The sequence below is a fragment of the Zeus faber genome (genome assembly GCF_960531495.2).
Source record: "Zeus faber genome assembly, chromosome: 16".
Lineage (NCBI taxonomy): Eukaryota > Metazoa > Chordata > Actinopteri > Zeiformes > Zeidae > Zeus > Zeus faber.
This window is the reverse complement of record NC_137202.1, coordinates 21,841,056-21,855,260: the sequence shown is the minus strand read 5'-3', so window position 1 is coordinate 21,855,260 and position 14,205 is coordinate 21,841,056. Positions and strand designations below refer to the sequence as shown.

General features: G+C 43.8%; 1 protein-coding gene across 1 annotated transcript in view; it reads right to left on the bottom strand.

The window, feature by feature from the left end:
- grid1a (glutamate receptor, ionotropic, delta 1a) overlaps nucleotides 1-14,205 on the bottom strand; it is a gene marked incomplete at both ends in the record, with an annotated part of 268,104 nt that overhangs the window by 44,698 nt on the left and 209,201 nt on the right. The window contains one exon of the mRNA XM_080016956.1: nucleotides 4,338-4,391. Coding sequence (XP_079873082.1) covers nucleotides 4,338-4,391 — 54 coding nt within the window. The remainder of the gene's footprint in view (nucleotides 1-4,337; nucleotides 4,392-14,205) is intronic.

The window sequence follows — 14,205 nt, the reverse complement described above, 5'->3', positions numbered from 1 at the left end:
ACTCAGTGCCTCAAAGTTTCACATTAACCTTTTAAAAGCTCTTGTGTAATCGTCCATGCCCAAGGTATTGTTCATAATAGCCATGGCATCGTGACCAATGGCCAATGGTCATTATGCAGGTTCGCTGTGATAGCAGACCATTGTCTGTTGAATAAGCTGCCCCCAGGACCAGCAGTGATGAAGCGAGCTGGGGAGAAGTGCTGGACGGCGGCACTTTCGGCCAAAGAAAAACACTCATTACATATGATGAATACATGACAAGGCATGTAGGGGTCACTCCCAAGCCTAGCCCTAGTGCTCGCCTGTTGGTCGAAGGTGGCTTCAGAGCAGCAGACATCAAGGCAGAAACTCTGGTACTGAATTCTGAAATTAAATGGTCTCCCCGGTGTCCCAGCAGAAGAGGCCTCCTGAATTTTCTTCCGGATTACCGAGTCATGACAAGGGAACAAATGAGAGAAACAGTGTGAAGGGTTTTGCCCTCGCTTGGATAGGGCATTGCTGTATTTGCATTGCAGTACACAATGTGAAGGACGTCTCCCTATCTATACCTTGTGAGCATGGTGAAGGTGCTCTTACATGCAGAAATGCACTGGGCTGTATCTCCCAGGATCTTTTAAATATCAAAGCCAAACCTTTAGAACATCACCTTTACTCAACTGCATGCTCCCATAGGTGGAAGTTCAGATGAGGACACAAATAATTAATGAGCAAATGGATCAAGGCGCAAATCACAGGAGGTAGTTTGATGGGAAGGAGGGTCGAGGTCGGCAGCAGGATGTTGTCGGGCCTCATGGCCTAGAACATTGAAAAGAGACAGGTGAAGACATTCGTGGACCTGGAAGAGTCAAGAAGGACCAGCAGAGAATACGTCTCAGAAGATGGTTCAACCATTGTAGAGACCCTTTCACATGACCACCAGTGCATGACAGCTGTAATATAAGAAAGATAAATTGTGATAAAATGAACTTCACAATACATGGCAAAGAGAAGCTGTATATAATTCAAAGACTGATCAATCAAAGTGGAAAGCAACAGATTCTGACAAGATAGATGAAGTACATCACAAAATAATTTTATGGATGACTGAGGAAAAGTGGTCCCAATCATGAGGGATGAAGTTACTCAACAGGCCCAAAGTGCATATCAGTGGAGTTTATACATGCAGCAGGTGACATTGGCATTGATTCAATGACTGATTTTTCGAGCGCAATCTATGATGAAGGCCCCTTTCTGCAGAATATGTGCAAGTCAATCTTGATTTGCCAAAGAAGCCTGGGGCTTCTAAATGTGAGCTACACCAGATCATCAACCTAATGAGTCTGATTGCTAAATTCCTACAATTAATCCCAACAGAATAAGAGGTTGGACCAAATGAACTGCTTGAGGGACTGCAGATGTTGAGACAGCAACCCTGGTTGGGCAATGCAAAATTAAATTATGTCTTTGGTGTCTCAGCAGAAGAGAAAAGTGGACCTCAATGCCCTGATTACCATGTCATGGCAAGGAAACAAATGATTGAGGGTACTGTAAATGGGTAAATGAGTCAATGGGAAGGGGAACCTGAAACACCAGCTTTGTGAACCAAAAGAAAGAAAGCGGAAAACAGATGCCCAAAGGTTTGCGCTTAATATTTCATCTGCGACATCAATTTGGGTACCGGCTTCTGACTATGATATTTACTTTGTCGTCAACAATGTTCAACCAAGTCATCTTATGAATGAAATATATTCTATCCTGTCAAGCTGTCAAGCTGCCTACGAGGAAAGGCAAGGGGACATTCATTATTAGTTTGCTGCTTTAATATGTAAAATTTTGTACAACTGAGCCCGAGTGAGCCATTTCCCCCCTTCATCCATACCACCACATCTCCTACCCTTAAATGAAAACAATTGTTCCCCATGCAAGGCCTCGTGACAGATAAGCACTGCTTTGTTACTGAGCACAGGAATGTTAAATGTGGCACAAGACCTTGCACTGTCTCTATGTCCTGCAGCGATAGATCTCAACAGTGTTCTGTTCTCTAAGTGCTGGCAGGGGCCCGGGGAGCTTGCACGGCAGGCGGCACGCCCCGGGCCTGAAGATTACCTGGTCAAAATGACTGTCACAACTCATAGACCTCACTTCCATGTGTCTGCGGCAAGTGAATCACAGACAAACGCCCACAGCAAGTGTTGGCCCATACCAGGGCAAAAGGTCAATCAGGAGTTTTTCCCGCAGGATTTTATTGCTACCGCCTAATTGAAATACCACTGCTTTATTTGCTTTATTCATGCTACCTGGAATTTCAGAAGTGATGGAATTGTATTGCTATTGTAGTATTTGCAGATGGGAAAACACAATAGGCGATATAGACACAGATACAGTATATACTGTCTATCTATGTGTATATATAAACAAAAAACAATGACCACCTCTCAACAGTGAAAGAACCTTCTCCTTTGTTATTTGCATCGTGTTATTTCAATGATACTCTTCATGCTCACAGCAGTACTAGCAATTAGCCACCAAATCAAATCTATGAAAACAATTGATGTCTAGATTTCACCTCCTGTGATGCCTCCATTAGAGCTAACAATGCGTTTTGGATTATACACAGGGCTGCTGTGCTACACTGTGGTGGGTGTACAATTAAAATGGGAGCGCAGGGAAATGGCAAATGGGTATACTGTCCGTATGGATGGATTCCATGGAGGTGAATATACTGTAAATGGCCAGAGATAGGTGAGTTTAATTTATATAGTATATATATACAGTATATATACTGTATATATTTCTATGTCTCGAATCGCTATCACAATTGAAGGTGAAAATGTGTATATTTGATCAGCGTTTCTACTGCACTTGTTTAACAGCAAGAAAAAGACCCCCCGAGACAAAGGGGGTGTATGCAAAGCATCTGAACATCAGAACTCATTTTGCGGTGACGCTCGACTCTGTGAACACCTTTCCTTTTTGGTGATAAACGAGCGAGAGGGAAAGGGATGCATTTCAGTGCGCACAGACTGATATGGGCGCATCCTTCCCCATTAACACAATGTACTGGGGAGAGATAACTCCCCAATATGCCAAAGCATATTATGTCAACCACCTCAACCATTAAGGCAGTGACAGGAATTAACATGCCATTAGCTCATACTTTTCACCGACTCTGACGCCATTAAAACTAATGACTTGCTGTGTTTGGCAATTTGCTCAACGACACGACTAGGCATGTATACGACTTTGCATTAATTACAGTTTTATATGCACTATTTTGACATTTAAATGCGCTATTTTAACATCTAGAATGAAATAGTGAATAGTGTTTTTTAAATAATTAGACGGTTCTTAAGAAATGTATTGTCTGTATACATTGAATGGTGCTGAAAAGCAGAACATCAATGGCAAAACAAATTAAATATACATCATAAAACTCGCCTGCCTTTTCAATTCCAATGTTATACATTTTGTTTGATCCGATAGTGAGTTGCTATGTTATTTTTATAAATATAGATTTTTTTATTTTTTTTTTATCATTTTTCATCAGAATGATCTTTTGGTTGGTCAAGAACAGAATAATCATAGAATTTTTCCTGGACTAGCCCACTAATAATGGCGCAACAATCATAAAATCGGCTACTCTGAGTACTTACATACTAAATCATGCTCCTTCGGTATAACTGGGGATCGATATGTTTCAAGTTTGAGATGTTTGACAACAAGATGAAGGGTTAGTGGTGATATTTCACGAATATTCATCCACACGAATGAGTGTGCATGTATGTATAGAAATATAAAGTTAAACCCAGAGAGGCAGAGAGTTGCATGTGATTAAGTCTAAAGTGTTCCCATAAAGTGCAGCAGCACTAATAGTTCAGCTTTAGCAGCGGGAAGCTGCTTTCATCTGTTGCCTTTTATCCAATGCTTTTAGTCTCCGGCCAATCAGATGACTTCCACTCCTTACCTCCAGTCTCCAATCAATGCAAAATTCAGCGTCCAAGCCCTTTGACTCCAGACAGAACCTGATGTTCTGAATTCACAAGTACTCCCCCCAACCCCCAACATTTTGCCCTGTTAAAGCCACATTAGCAGACTATTAAGGGCAACGTGGAACGGTAGAAGAACTGGAACGGTGGAGAAAAACAAAGAGGCAGAGAAGCAAATCCATTTAAAATAATATCGCGCAAAACAAGCGCCCACGCACCCTCGTCGAGCCGACGTACAAAAGATGCGATGTTTCTGTGGAAAAAAGATGTTTAATAAAAGTGACCGCCTTGGAGTTTTTCCAGACTATTAGCGTCCTATTACTTTGGCAGTGTAGGTGGCTCTGGGATGAGACGGTATATGTTTGGCCTCACCTCATTGGCGTACACCCAGTGGCTGTCCTTCGATGCCAGGTTGGTCTCCACAGCCTGGATTAAAAGAGAGTGAGGGAGGGGTAGAGAGAGACAGAGAGAGACAGAGAGAGAGAGAGAGAGCGAGAGAGAAAGAGTGAAATCATCAGAACCACTTAGAGACATGCCTTGAGGTGTCCACCTGCACCACACCCCAGGGCTCCCACTTCTTAACCGGTCTTACTGACTGGCCTGACACTACACCGCGTTCCAAATTATTATACAAATTGGATTTAAGTGTCATAAAGATGTACTTTTTTGTTTTCAATTAAACTCATGGATGATATTGTTCTCAGGGCTCTTTGGATCACTGAAATCAGTCTCAGACACCTGTGATAATTAGTTTGCCAGGTGAGCCCCATGAAAGGAAAACTACTTAAGAAGGACGTTCCACATACTTAAGCAGGCCACAGGTTTCAAGCAATATGGGAAAGGAAAAGGATCTCTCTGCTGCCGAAAAGCCTCAAATAGTGCAACGCCGTGGACAAGGTATGAAAACATTAGATATTTCACGAAAAAACTAAAGCGTGATCATCGTACTGTGAAGAGATTTGTGGCTGATTCAGAGCACAGATGGGTTGGTGCAGATAAAGGCAGAATGAGGAAGGTTTCTGCCAGACAAATTCATGGGATTAAGAGAGCAGCTGCTAAAATGCAGTTACAAAGCAGCAAACAGGTATTTGAAGCTGCTGGTGCCTCTGGAGTCCCACCAACCTCAAGGTGTAGGATCCTCCAGAGGCTTGTAGTTGTGCATAAACCTACTATTGGGCTCCCCTAACCAATGCTCACAAGCAGAGACGGTTGCAGGGGGCCCAGAAATACATGAAGACTCATTTTCAAACAGTCTTGTTTACTTATGAGTGCCGTGCAACCCTGGATGGTGCAGATGGATGGAGTAGTGGATGGTTGGTGAATGGCCACCATGTCCCAATGAGGCTGCGACGTCAGCAAGGAGGTGGCAGAGTCATGTTTTGGGCCGGAATCATGGGGCGAGAGCTGGTAGGCCCCTTTAGGGTCCCTGAAGGTGTGAAGATGACCTCGGCAAAGTATACAGAGTTTGTGACTGAGCACTTTCCTCCATGGTACAAAAAGAAGAACCGTGCCTTCCGTAGCAAAATCATCTTCATGCCTGACAACGCACCATCTCATGCTGCAAAGAATACCTCTGTGTCATTGGCTGCTATGGGCATAAAAGGAGAGAAACTCATGGTGTGGCCCCCATCCTCCCCTGACCTCCACCCTATTGAGAACCTTTGGAGCAAGCAAAAGATCTATGAGGGTGGAGGCAGTTGGCATCAAAACAGCAGCTCTTGGAGGCTGTTCTGACATCCTGCAAAGAAATTCAAGCACAAACTCTCCAAAAACTAACAAGTTCAATGGAAGCAAGAATTGTGAAGGTGATATCAAAGAAGGGTCCTATGTTAACATGTAACTTGGCCTGTTAAGATGTTTTTGATTGAAATAGCTTTTAATTTCAGTAAATATGACCTCCTAATGCTGCAATTTCAACAAATGGCCATTTTCAGTTCTTTACAACCTATAAAATGTTTTGAAACTCTGTTGTGCATAATCATTTGGAACAGTGCATTTTGAGTTTTTTATTTTGGAAAAAAATATTGTTATCATTGGGAGGTTTGTTCAATAACATTACAATTATACCCTTACGGTTGATGACTTGAAAATTATGCTGACTGTGATATGCATCGACTATTTAGGAAAAATATAATTTGCATAATAATTTGGAACACGGTGTACACACTAGAGCCGGGAGCGAGAATGGACTACCTTGGTACCGAGCACTGAGCTGCAGCTCCTCCACCTGTCACGTTGGACTGCGACACATTCGACATCTGTCATGCTTTACCATCTCCCCGCATGTCCTCGCTCACAAATGGCATTGATCATTAGCCGCCTAAGCGAGTCCATTTCACGGAAAAAGCAATGAAGACGGATGAACGCCACGCTGCTCTAGCAGAACCCTGCTGTATTTCTACCCAATAACACTGTGCTCCTCAATAATAGCCCGGTGCACCCGACGCTGCCGATTGATCCTGTAACCTTGGACGAGTCATGATTTGATTTTAATGCCCGCCAATCCCCCCCGTTCCAGAGTGATCTCATCAAATTGTGAGAGGCCCCATCCGGGTTGAGTAATATTTACCTCCATGGTTGAAATGCCTTCACCTCGGGGATTGGTTTGTATGTGTGTGTGTGTGTGTGTGTGTGTGTGTGTGTGTGTGTGTGTGTGTGTGTGTTGAGCGTTTGTTTGGGAGGTGTGGAACGCATGCATGCAAAAATTCACTTAAATGCAAATGAGTAAAGGGTTGCAATGATGCGCCAGCTGCTCGGCATGTGCTTGCACCACCGGACGCGGCACTCAATTCCGATTTATTCACCGCCCGGATCTGATTGAGCTGTTTTGTTCTTCAGCTCACTATTAGAAAAGTGTGAACTGATCGCTAGTTCTGAAACTTGCCATGTATGCAAACAACCAAATACGTCTCGGGCGCTGGAGCGACGTTTTCCCGTGGCCATGACTCACGACCGATCGTGTCAAAAATGTGGCACGTGCCTTCGAGTGTTTCCCATGAAATCAATCTCAAAGCATTCATCACATCCCAGAGCGAGTCAGTCGTCGCTCGCTTCCGCAGCCGTCATGAAATGACAAATGTGTGGACTGAAGTGTGTACAAGTGTGTCCTGTCTGTACTGCGCCGATTTCGGATTGGAAAAGATCGGATTCTAAATGTTTTTTTGCTGCAAAAAAATAAGGCCTAGTTATACAAAACAACAAAAGCAAAAGACTTGGATTTGTCACATGTACAAATCTTCTGACCGACCAACACTCCTATTTTTACATTGACTTACTATTTGATAGTTATTTGACTAGATCCCATTTGTTTTGTGATTGCACAATCATGTGTTTCCATCCAAGTCGAAGGGGAATTTTAAACCCATGTTAGAAATGTTGAATTCATTTACGTTACTTCTTATTCTTTCTTGACACATAAATGACCATCAGAAAATTATACCGATTTATTTTAAAGGAATATTTAATTTGAAATAAAAGCTAACAGGAACAGGCTGGAACAGCCCTCACAGTGAAGAACACATCCATCCCACATCAAAAGAGAAGGAGGGAATCTTGTTGACTGTGCAGGAAATACCGGTGAGAACCGCTCCACGTTGATGGTGAACCATTGTAGCCACTCCAGGATCTGGAGATTAAAAACATGCTGAGTGGGCGACCTAACAGGTGGGTTAGGGTGTGACCGCCGGGGAGCAGCGTTTAGAACCACGCAGCACACTGCAGCCCAAGGTTCACCACCAGTTCACCCTAAAATAACCTCTACGCAGCCCGTCACAACTTCAGTTGCCTGAGGAATTACAGCCTCGTTGAGATAAACAGGCGATGGGATTAATGACACAAGATGTTTCAAGTTCAACAGCATACTAAGTATAAAGCTCAGTCAATTAGTCACCGCTTTGAATAAACAATCCATTAAATCAAAGCGAATCAACCACCTCCCCAAAAAGCATCAAAATCAGCCGTTTTTGTTCTTTCCACAGTAGTACGCATAGCGGCAATTAGTCGGACAGTTATTTCTGGATAATGTCCACTGTGAGTTAATAATGACCGTTGTCACGGGAAAGCACTTCTCCAGCTGGATTCACATCACTCGGGTCATGCCACCTTCATGGCAGCACGCGGTGACGCTACATGGAAAGTTCAACATTTCGACTTTTAAACAGCAAATCAAGGCTATAATTAGGGCCTGACTTGAAACTGGCAAACACACTGTAATGACATCCAGCGGATACGGAGAACGTGTCCCCATCAGGCACGGTGCTTGTTTCATTCCATAAGGAATCGGAGCCAAAACTAATATGGTTTGATAGAAAGAGGAATACCAAAAAGAGAAGCTCGAGTGACATCAGAGGAAAATTCCTGGCTACAGTAATATCTGTAATCAAAGAAGGCGAACACCACCCTAAGGAGTGTCTTTAAACAGCAGAAATGCCACAGAAAGGCAACCAGAAAGGTCAACTTTAATTTCAAACCGGGAAGGTGGAAGAGGGATGGCGATAAAGGTCCATCGGGATGAAGCGAGGTAGACCTGTCTGTCTCTCCGTCCGTCCGTCCTTTCTATCTATCGATTGTAAGGGGCTGGAGGAAATGGCGGTGGAGGGCTTCGACACACATCGACTCCACCCCACTCCGGCTGCCCAGCAGCTCTGGGCAGGCGCTCGTTAGGCTGGTTAGGGGCACCTCAGCGGGACAAAAGGCTGCTGCTTGGGCTGGAGACGGGTGGCTCTGGAGGAACCAGGGACCAGAGCCTGGGGTGAGCACTGGCCGTCGGACCAGCTTATTTTAGATTCAAGATTCAAGATTCAAGATTTTTATTTGTCACATACATATACATACTTCCATACATATATGCAGTGAAATGTAATGCAACGGTGATAGCACACAATATGTCCTACGAAAAAATAAAAAATAAAATAAAATAAAAAGTAGAAAATTCCTTTCTAATAGACCGACTAACTGACTCCTAAAACGTAATACAGTAAGTGGAATACTTATAGAATAAGATAAAAATATATAGAATAAAATACAATAAAAATAAATTGAAATAAAATGGAATAGATAGAGGGAATATGCCTATGTATATACAGATAAGTGCATTTAAAGTGGCATGTGAATTAAAGTGGCGTGTGAATGTGAATAGTGTGAGGTAGTGTTTGGGATAATACAGCACAGTATACAACAGTAACAGCACAGTATACAACAGTAACCGGTAAGTCGAGAAGCGACCCGGCCCAGTTAGTGGTCTTCAGTCAGCAGGTAGCCCCTCCAGAAGGACTCAGGTTTTCTTTTTAAATCAAAAATGTATATTTCTGTCGCCCAATAAAAGCCCTGTCTCCCAGTGTCTGAGTGTCACACGGTCAATATTCCTCTGCCTACCTGCCCATTCCTGTTACACTATTTATCGATCTGTCTCCCCATCTTACTGCGGTTTTTAAATAAGAAGCAGAGTGTATAATCATTTTGTCGAACACACTTTTTGCATCTAATATTGGTACTGAATCCCAAACATGATTATTCAATCGAATGCATTTGCCCTTGTGCTGGAATCAAGTTTGTCCTTAAAATGAACAATTTTAGACATAAAAAAAAAAAAGTGATGCACCGCTTTTGGTTAGACGGACACACATATGCACAGGTACACATTTCTTATCTCTAACATTTGTTCCCATAATGGTGTTTGCCACGACTTGCAAATGGAGCGTTGCAAATCCACCGCCAAGCTGCACATCCTCTAGATCGCAGACCAGATACACTGCCTCCGCTATCAACAAGCTACAACCGTCCTACACAAGGAGCACCATGCTTCAGCGGAAAAAAATATTTTCCCAAAAATATAGACCTACACATTGGCCCTACTGAAATAATGGCTCAATAACTGCAGCTTGAACAGCACTCAATGGCAAATTTGATGTAATTTAAGTTGTTTCTCATGAATGCATGTTTTATTTGAACCTTCTTATTAATAGTTTTGTGATTATGATTAAATGTGCTTTGGTTGAACACTATGTGCTATGATCTCCCATAACAAGTAAAATGATAAAGTTATTAAGCGAGGTTATGCGGGGGGCGGGGGTATATTACATCAGAGAGAATAACAAATTACTATTTGTATAAAATAGATTAACAGACAGACGCACCTTTAGAGATACAGTCTATTTACCTGTATATGCCTAGCCCCGTCCATAGGCAAAGTCAAGGAAACACCACATGAAAAGGAATCACAAATCACAATTCGAAGGGATCTGCGGTGGTGATTCATATCAGGTGGATTGCCAATTAGCAGTGTGTGTCGGCGATAAAAGAGGTCTGGCAATTAGGACTCTGACATGAGGGTTTTCAAAGCAACAAGAGCCAACTCTGGCCCAAATAGTTTGTACCCGTGTCGCAGGAGTACTCAGCCACACTAAAACCTGCGGAATTATTTAATTGGTGAAGGGGGAGATTGTCAAAAACCCTAACAGCATGCGCCAAAGATGGACAAACTGCAGTCAAAAACACAGAGCTTTCACACCTTGATGCTACGGCATGGCTGCCATTCTGAGAAGGCGCATAACCTGGTGTGAGCACAAAACCCGGACCCCTGAGCGATGGAAACATGTGATATGGTCCGATTATATTTCACTCTATTCCCTACATCTGGACGGGTTTGCTTTTTAAAGCCAGAGGATGTCTCCAACGCACAACGTCTGTTTCCAACCGTTCAACAGGTTGTGCGTCCGTAATGGTATGGGCAGCCATCTTGTGGGTCCATCGGGTGCGATAAGCGCTCTGCGTGGCTCGTATGAAAGCCAAGTGCTACGAGGCCATTGCACCCCAGGGTGCCGGCGCTGTTGGCTCCTGATCCTCCCATATTCTAGGAGTGGTTTCATGAACACCAGGCTGCAGGCGAACCTCCTCCGACCATGGCTTCTCCCAAACACCTGATCTGAACATCGCCGGGCCAGTTCATGAGTAAAGGCAGCGACGCTGATTCCCACCCTCTTCATCCCTCGGGGAACTGGGGGGTTTTAAAGTTCCGACGTGGAGACGTCCGAGTGTGTCTATTCTCTCGGTCTCTCGTTCTCTCCATCCGTCTCTGTGTCTGTATTTTATACGTATTTCCATGTGAGATGTCAGATGGCGTCATACACATAGAGAAGGTTTTCTAATGACATTTGCATCATACGCTCAGATATGTGATGTAATGCAAATGTTCAATTCACGGTACACTTTGTTTCCAGGTACACATTAATTAGCTATGAATAATTTGTTAAAGAGCATATTAATCTGGACTAATACAATCGTGAAGTCTTTGTAAAGCATTTAGTCATTTATTCAAATTTAATACATATTGAATAATGGCCATAATGGCCTTTCATAGTGGCCGTGTAAGTGCCTGCAAATTGTCAGTTAGGTGGAAAAGAGTTGGACAAGTAAAGAGCTCGTGGTGACGAAAATTTGAATTTAGAATGCGACTTTATTGTCTAACCAAGACAAATATCCTGTCTCGGTTAGATCTTCTCTTATCTCGTATGCATGCTAATTAACATCTATTTCATCGTTCAAATTTGTCAGATATCCTCGAAATGGAATGCAGGTGTTTGACGGGGTATCAGATTCTGTCTCTCTACTTTTTGTTCGACACAAGTCCCGGTTTTAAGGTCAGTTCTCATGCATTGAGTCCAGAATATCCAGTGTTTGAAGTCTGGGCCTTTCATATATAAAGGCCTCATATTTGTCAGTAATTTGACTAGGCTGGACAATGAAACGGCTTTTTTGGAGGCTTTTCTACCTCACATTGTTTTGTTGTTTTTTTTCCCTCTCCCATCGATGGCTTACAACAAAGAGCCGGAGAGAAGTAATGAGGTCTGCCATAAAATATTCACAATAGCCCGTCCGAACCCAAACCCTGTCGCGAGCGGTACACTGTTGCTGTGGAAACACACCTTCAGACCACTTGATCCGCTCCTCCGGCGGAGAGATGAATACAAAGTTGCCGGCCGACCTTTATATCGAAAGCACATCAAGCGGAGGAGCAGACATGCAACAGCCACGCAAAACTTATTACATCTGTGCACGCAGCGGCCCAGTGATTTAGCACAGATCAAACCTTTACATTGAGCCATTTATCTTGCTTGGTTTCAATTAAAATCTGCAGAGGCTAATTACACCCCCCCCCTTTATTTAAGGCAGGGGTCTCAAACGACAGGCCCGGGGCACAATTTGTTACGGCTCGCCGCATGTTTATAATATATTGTTAAATCTGGCCATGAAATCAATTTTAAGTGCATAATTAATGCATACAATTTGTACTTAATGTTTTCGGAATATAAAACTGAACAAAACAGAAGTAAACTCATAGAAATTATTTCCCCTTTTTGTCAGAATGTGAATTGTTGATACCGAGGTTTAATGCTTAAGGATAATAATGGACTGTTTTTTAAATGGACTGCATTTTATGAAGCAATTTTCCAGTCTTGCGACCACTCAAAGCACTTTACAATACACGCCTTGAATTCACCCATTTACAAACCTATTCACACACACATTCACACACACATTCACAAACCCATTCACACACACATTCACACACACATTCACAAACCCATTCACACACACATTCACAAAACCATTCACACACACATTCACACACATTCATACGTCGATGGTAGCGACAACCATGCAAGATGCACGCCAGCTCATCGAGAGCACTTTAGGGTTCAGTGTCTTGCTCAAGGACACTTGGACGTGCTGTGTGTCTGTCTGTCTGTCTGTCCATCTCTCTTTCTATCTATCTATCTGTCTATCTGTCTGTCTATCTCTGTCTGTCTGTCTGTCTGTCTGTATGTCTGTCTGTATGCCTATCTATCTGTATGTCTATCTGTTTGTCTATCCGTCTATTTATCCATCTATCTATTTATCCATCTATCCATCCATCTAAAAAATGATGATCAATGTTAATGAATGTTATAATTCTACCACCAGGTGATGTCTAGATGCTGAGGCATATGTTTGTTTGGTGACGCCCGACTCTCGCGTCAACTCGTAAAAGCAGCATTTGTGTAAACGCTCAACGTATGCTTTCTCGGCACCGATAGTGTTCGATGTTCTTCTTTGTAAAAACACGTTCTCAGCCGTGACTGAAGACAGCAGTGAATCACATGGCTCGTCTCAGAATGGGACAGGACCTCTCACGACGATAAAGGCCTCTTCAAGCGAAGTAGCGGCAGACTGATCACAACACTGCTTTGAAGCAGCTCTGTGTCTTTCTCTTTATTCTGCAGAATAAATATCTTTGATACTCTCACTTTTGTTTTACTGTAGCGAGCAGATTAACCTCAGCGACCAGGCAGGGGAAATTCTGCAACACTTTCTATCCATCTATCCATCCATCCATCTATCCATCCATCTATCTATCTATCTATCTATCCATCCATCTATCTATTCATCTATCCATCCATCGATCTATTTATATATCTATCCATCTATCCATCTATCTATCTATCTATCCATCTATCTACATATCATGTGGCTGGCTATCTATCGATCTATCTATCTATCCTGTATCTATCATGTATCTGTGTCTGTCTGTCTGTCTATCTATTTGCCAACTCACTGACGCAGATAATTGTTCCCTTGCTGTTCAACGTGGTCCCCCCAGGTCATCTGAGTTGGAGGCCCCCGATTTAAGGGCCAGAGCACAATGTACCCGAGCACAACCAGGATTTATTTAATGACAGAGTTTGGCTAGGCCCCCCCCCCCCTCCCCCGCCACCCCCGTCAGCATTCCAGACCGCATGTCCTCCCCGAGATAACGCCACGCCCGTGTGACATTAAACATAATCACTAATCCCATCTGTCACGGCGTGGCGGGCGCCGGCTAACCCTCCGCCGGCGGCGCCGAGATGCCGGCGGCGCCGAGATGCCGACGGGCGGCGCTGCACCGGCAGGATGCTGACGCTCCCTTCAGGTCAGTCACCGGTCGGCGCATCGTCAGCAGCATATGAAACAGAAACAAAGGGATAGCCTGGGGGAGGCTGTTCCGTTGGGACCCTTGTGCATGCGCGTGTGCGTGCGTGCGTCCGCGCCAGAGCGGCGTTTTTACGATATGTGAATGGATAAAGGGCGCGATCCGCCCAGGGAAAGAAAGGGCGTGAGTGAAAATCAATCGTTCCTCACGCGGTGCCGGCTGGGGGTGGCCGCTCGCACCGACGCTTGGCCGCCGAGCGAGAACAGCGGCGCTGCGCAGGCCAAGCGGTCTCGC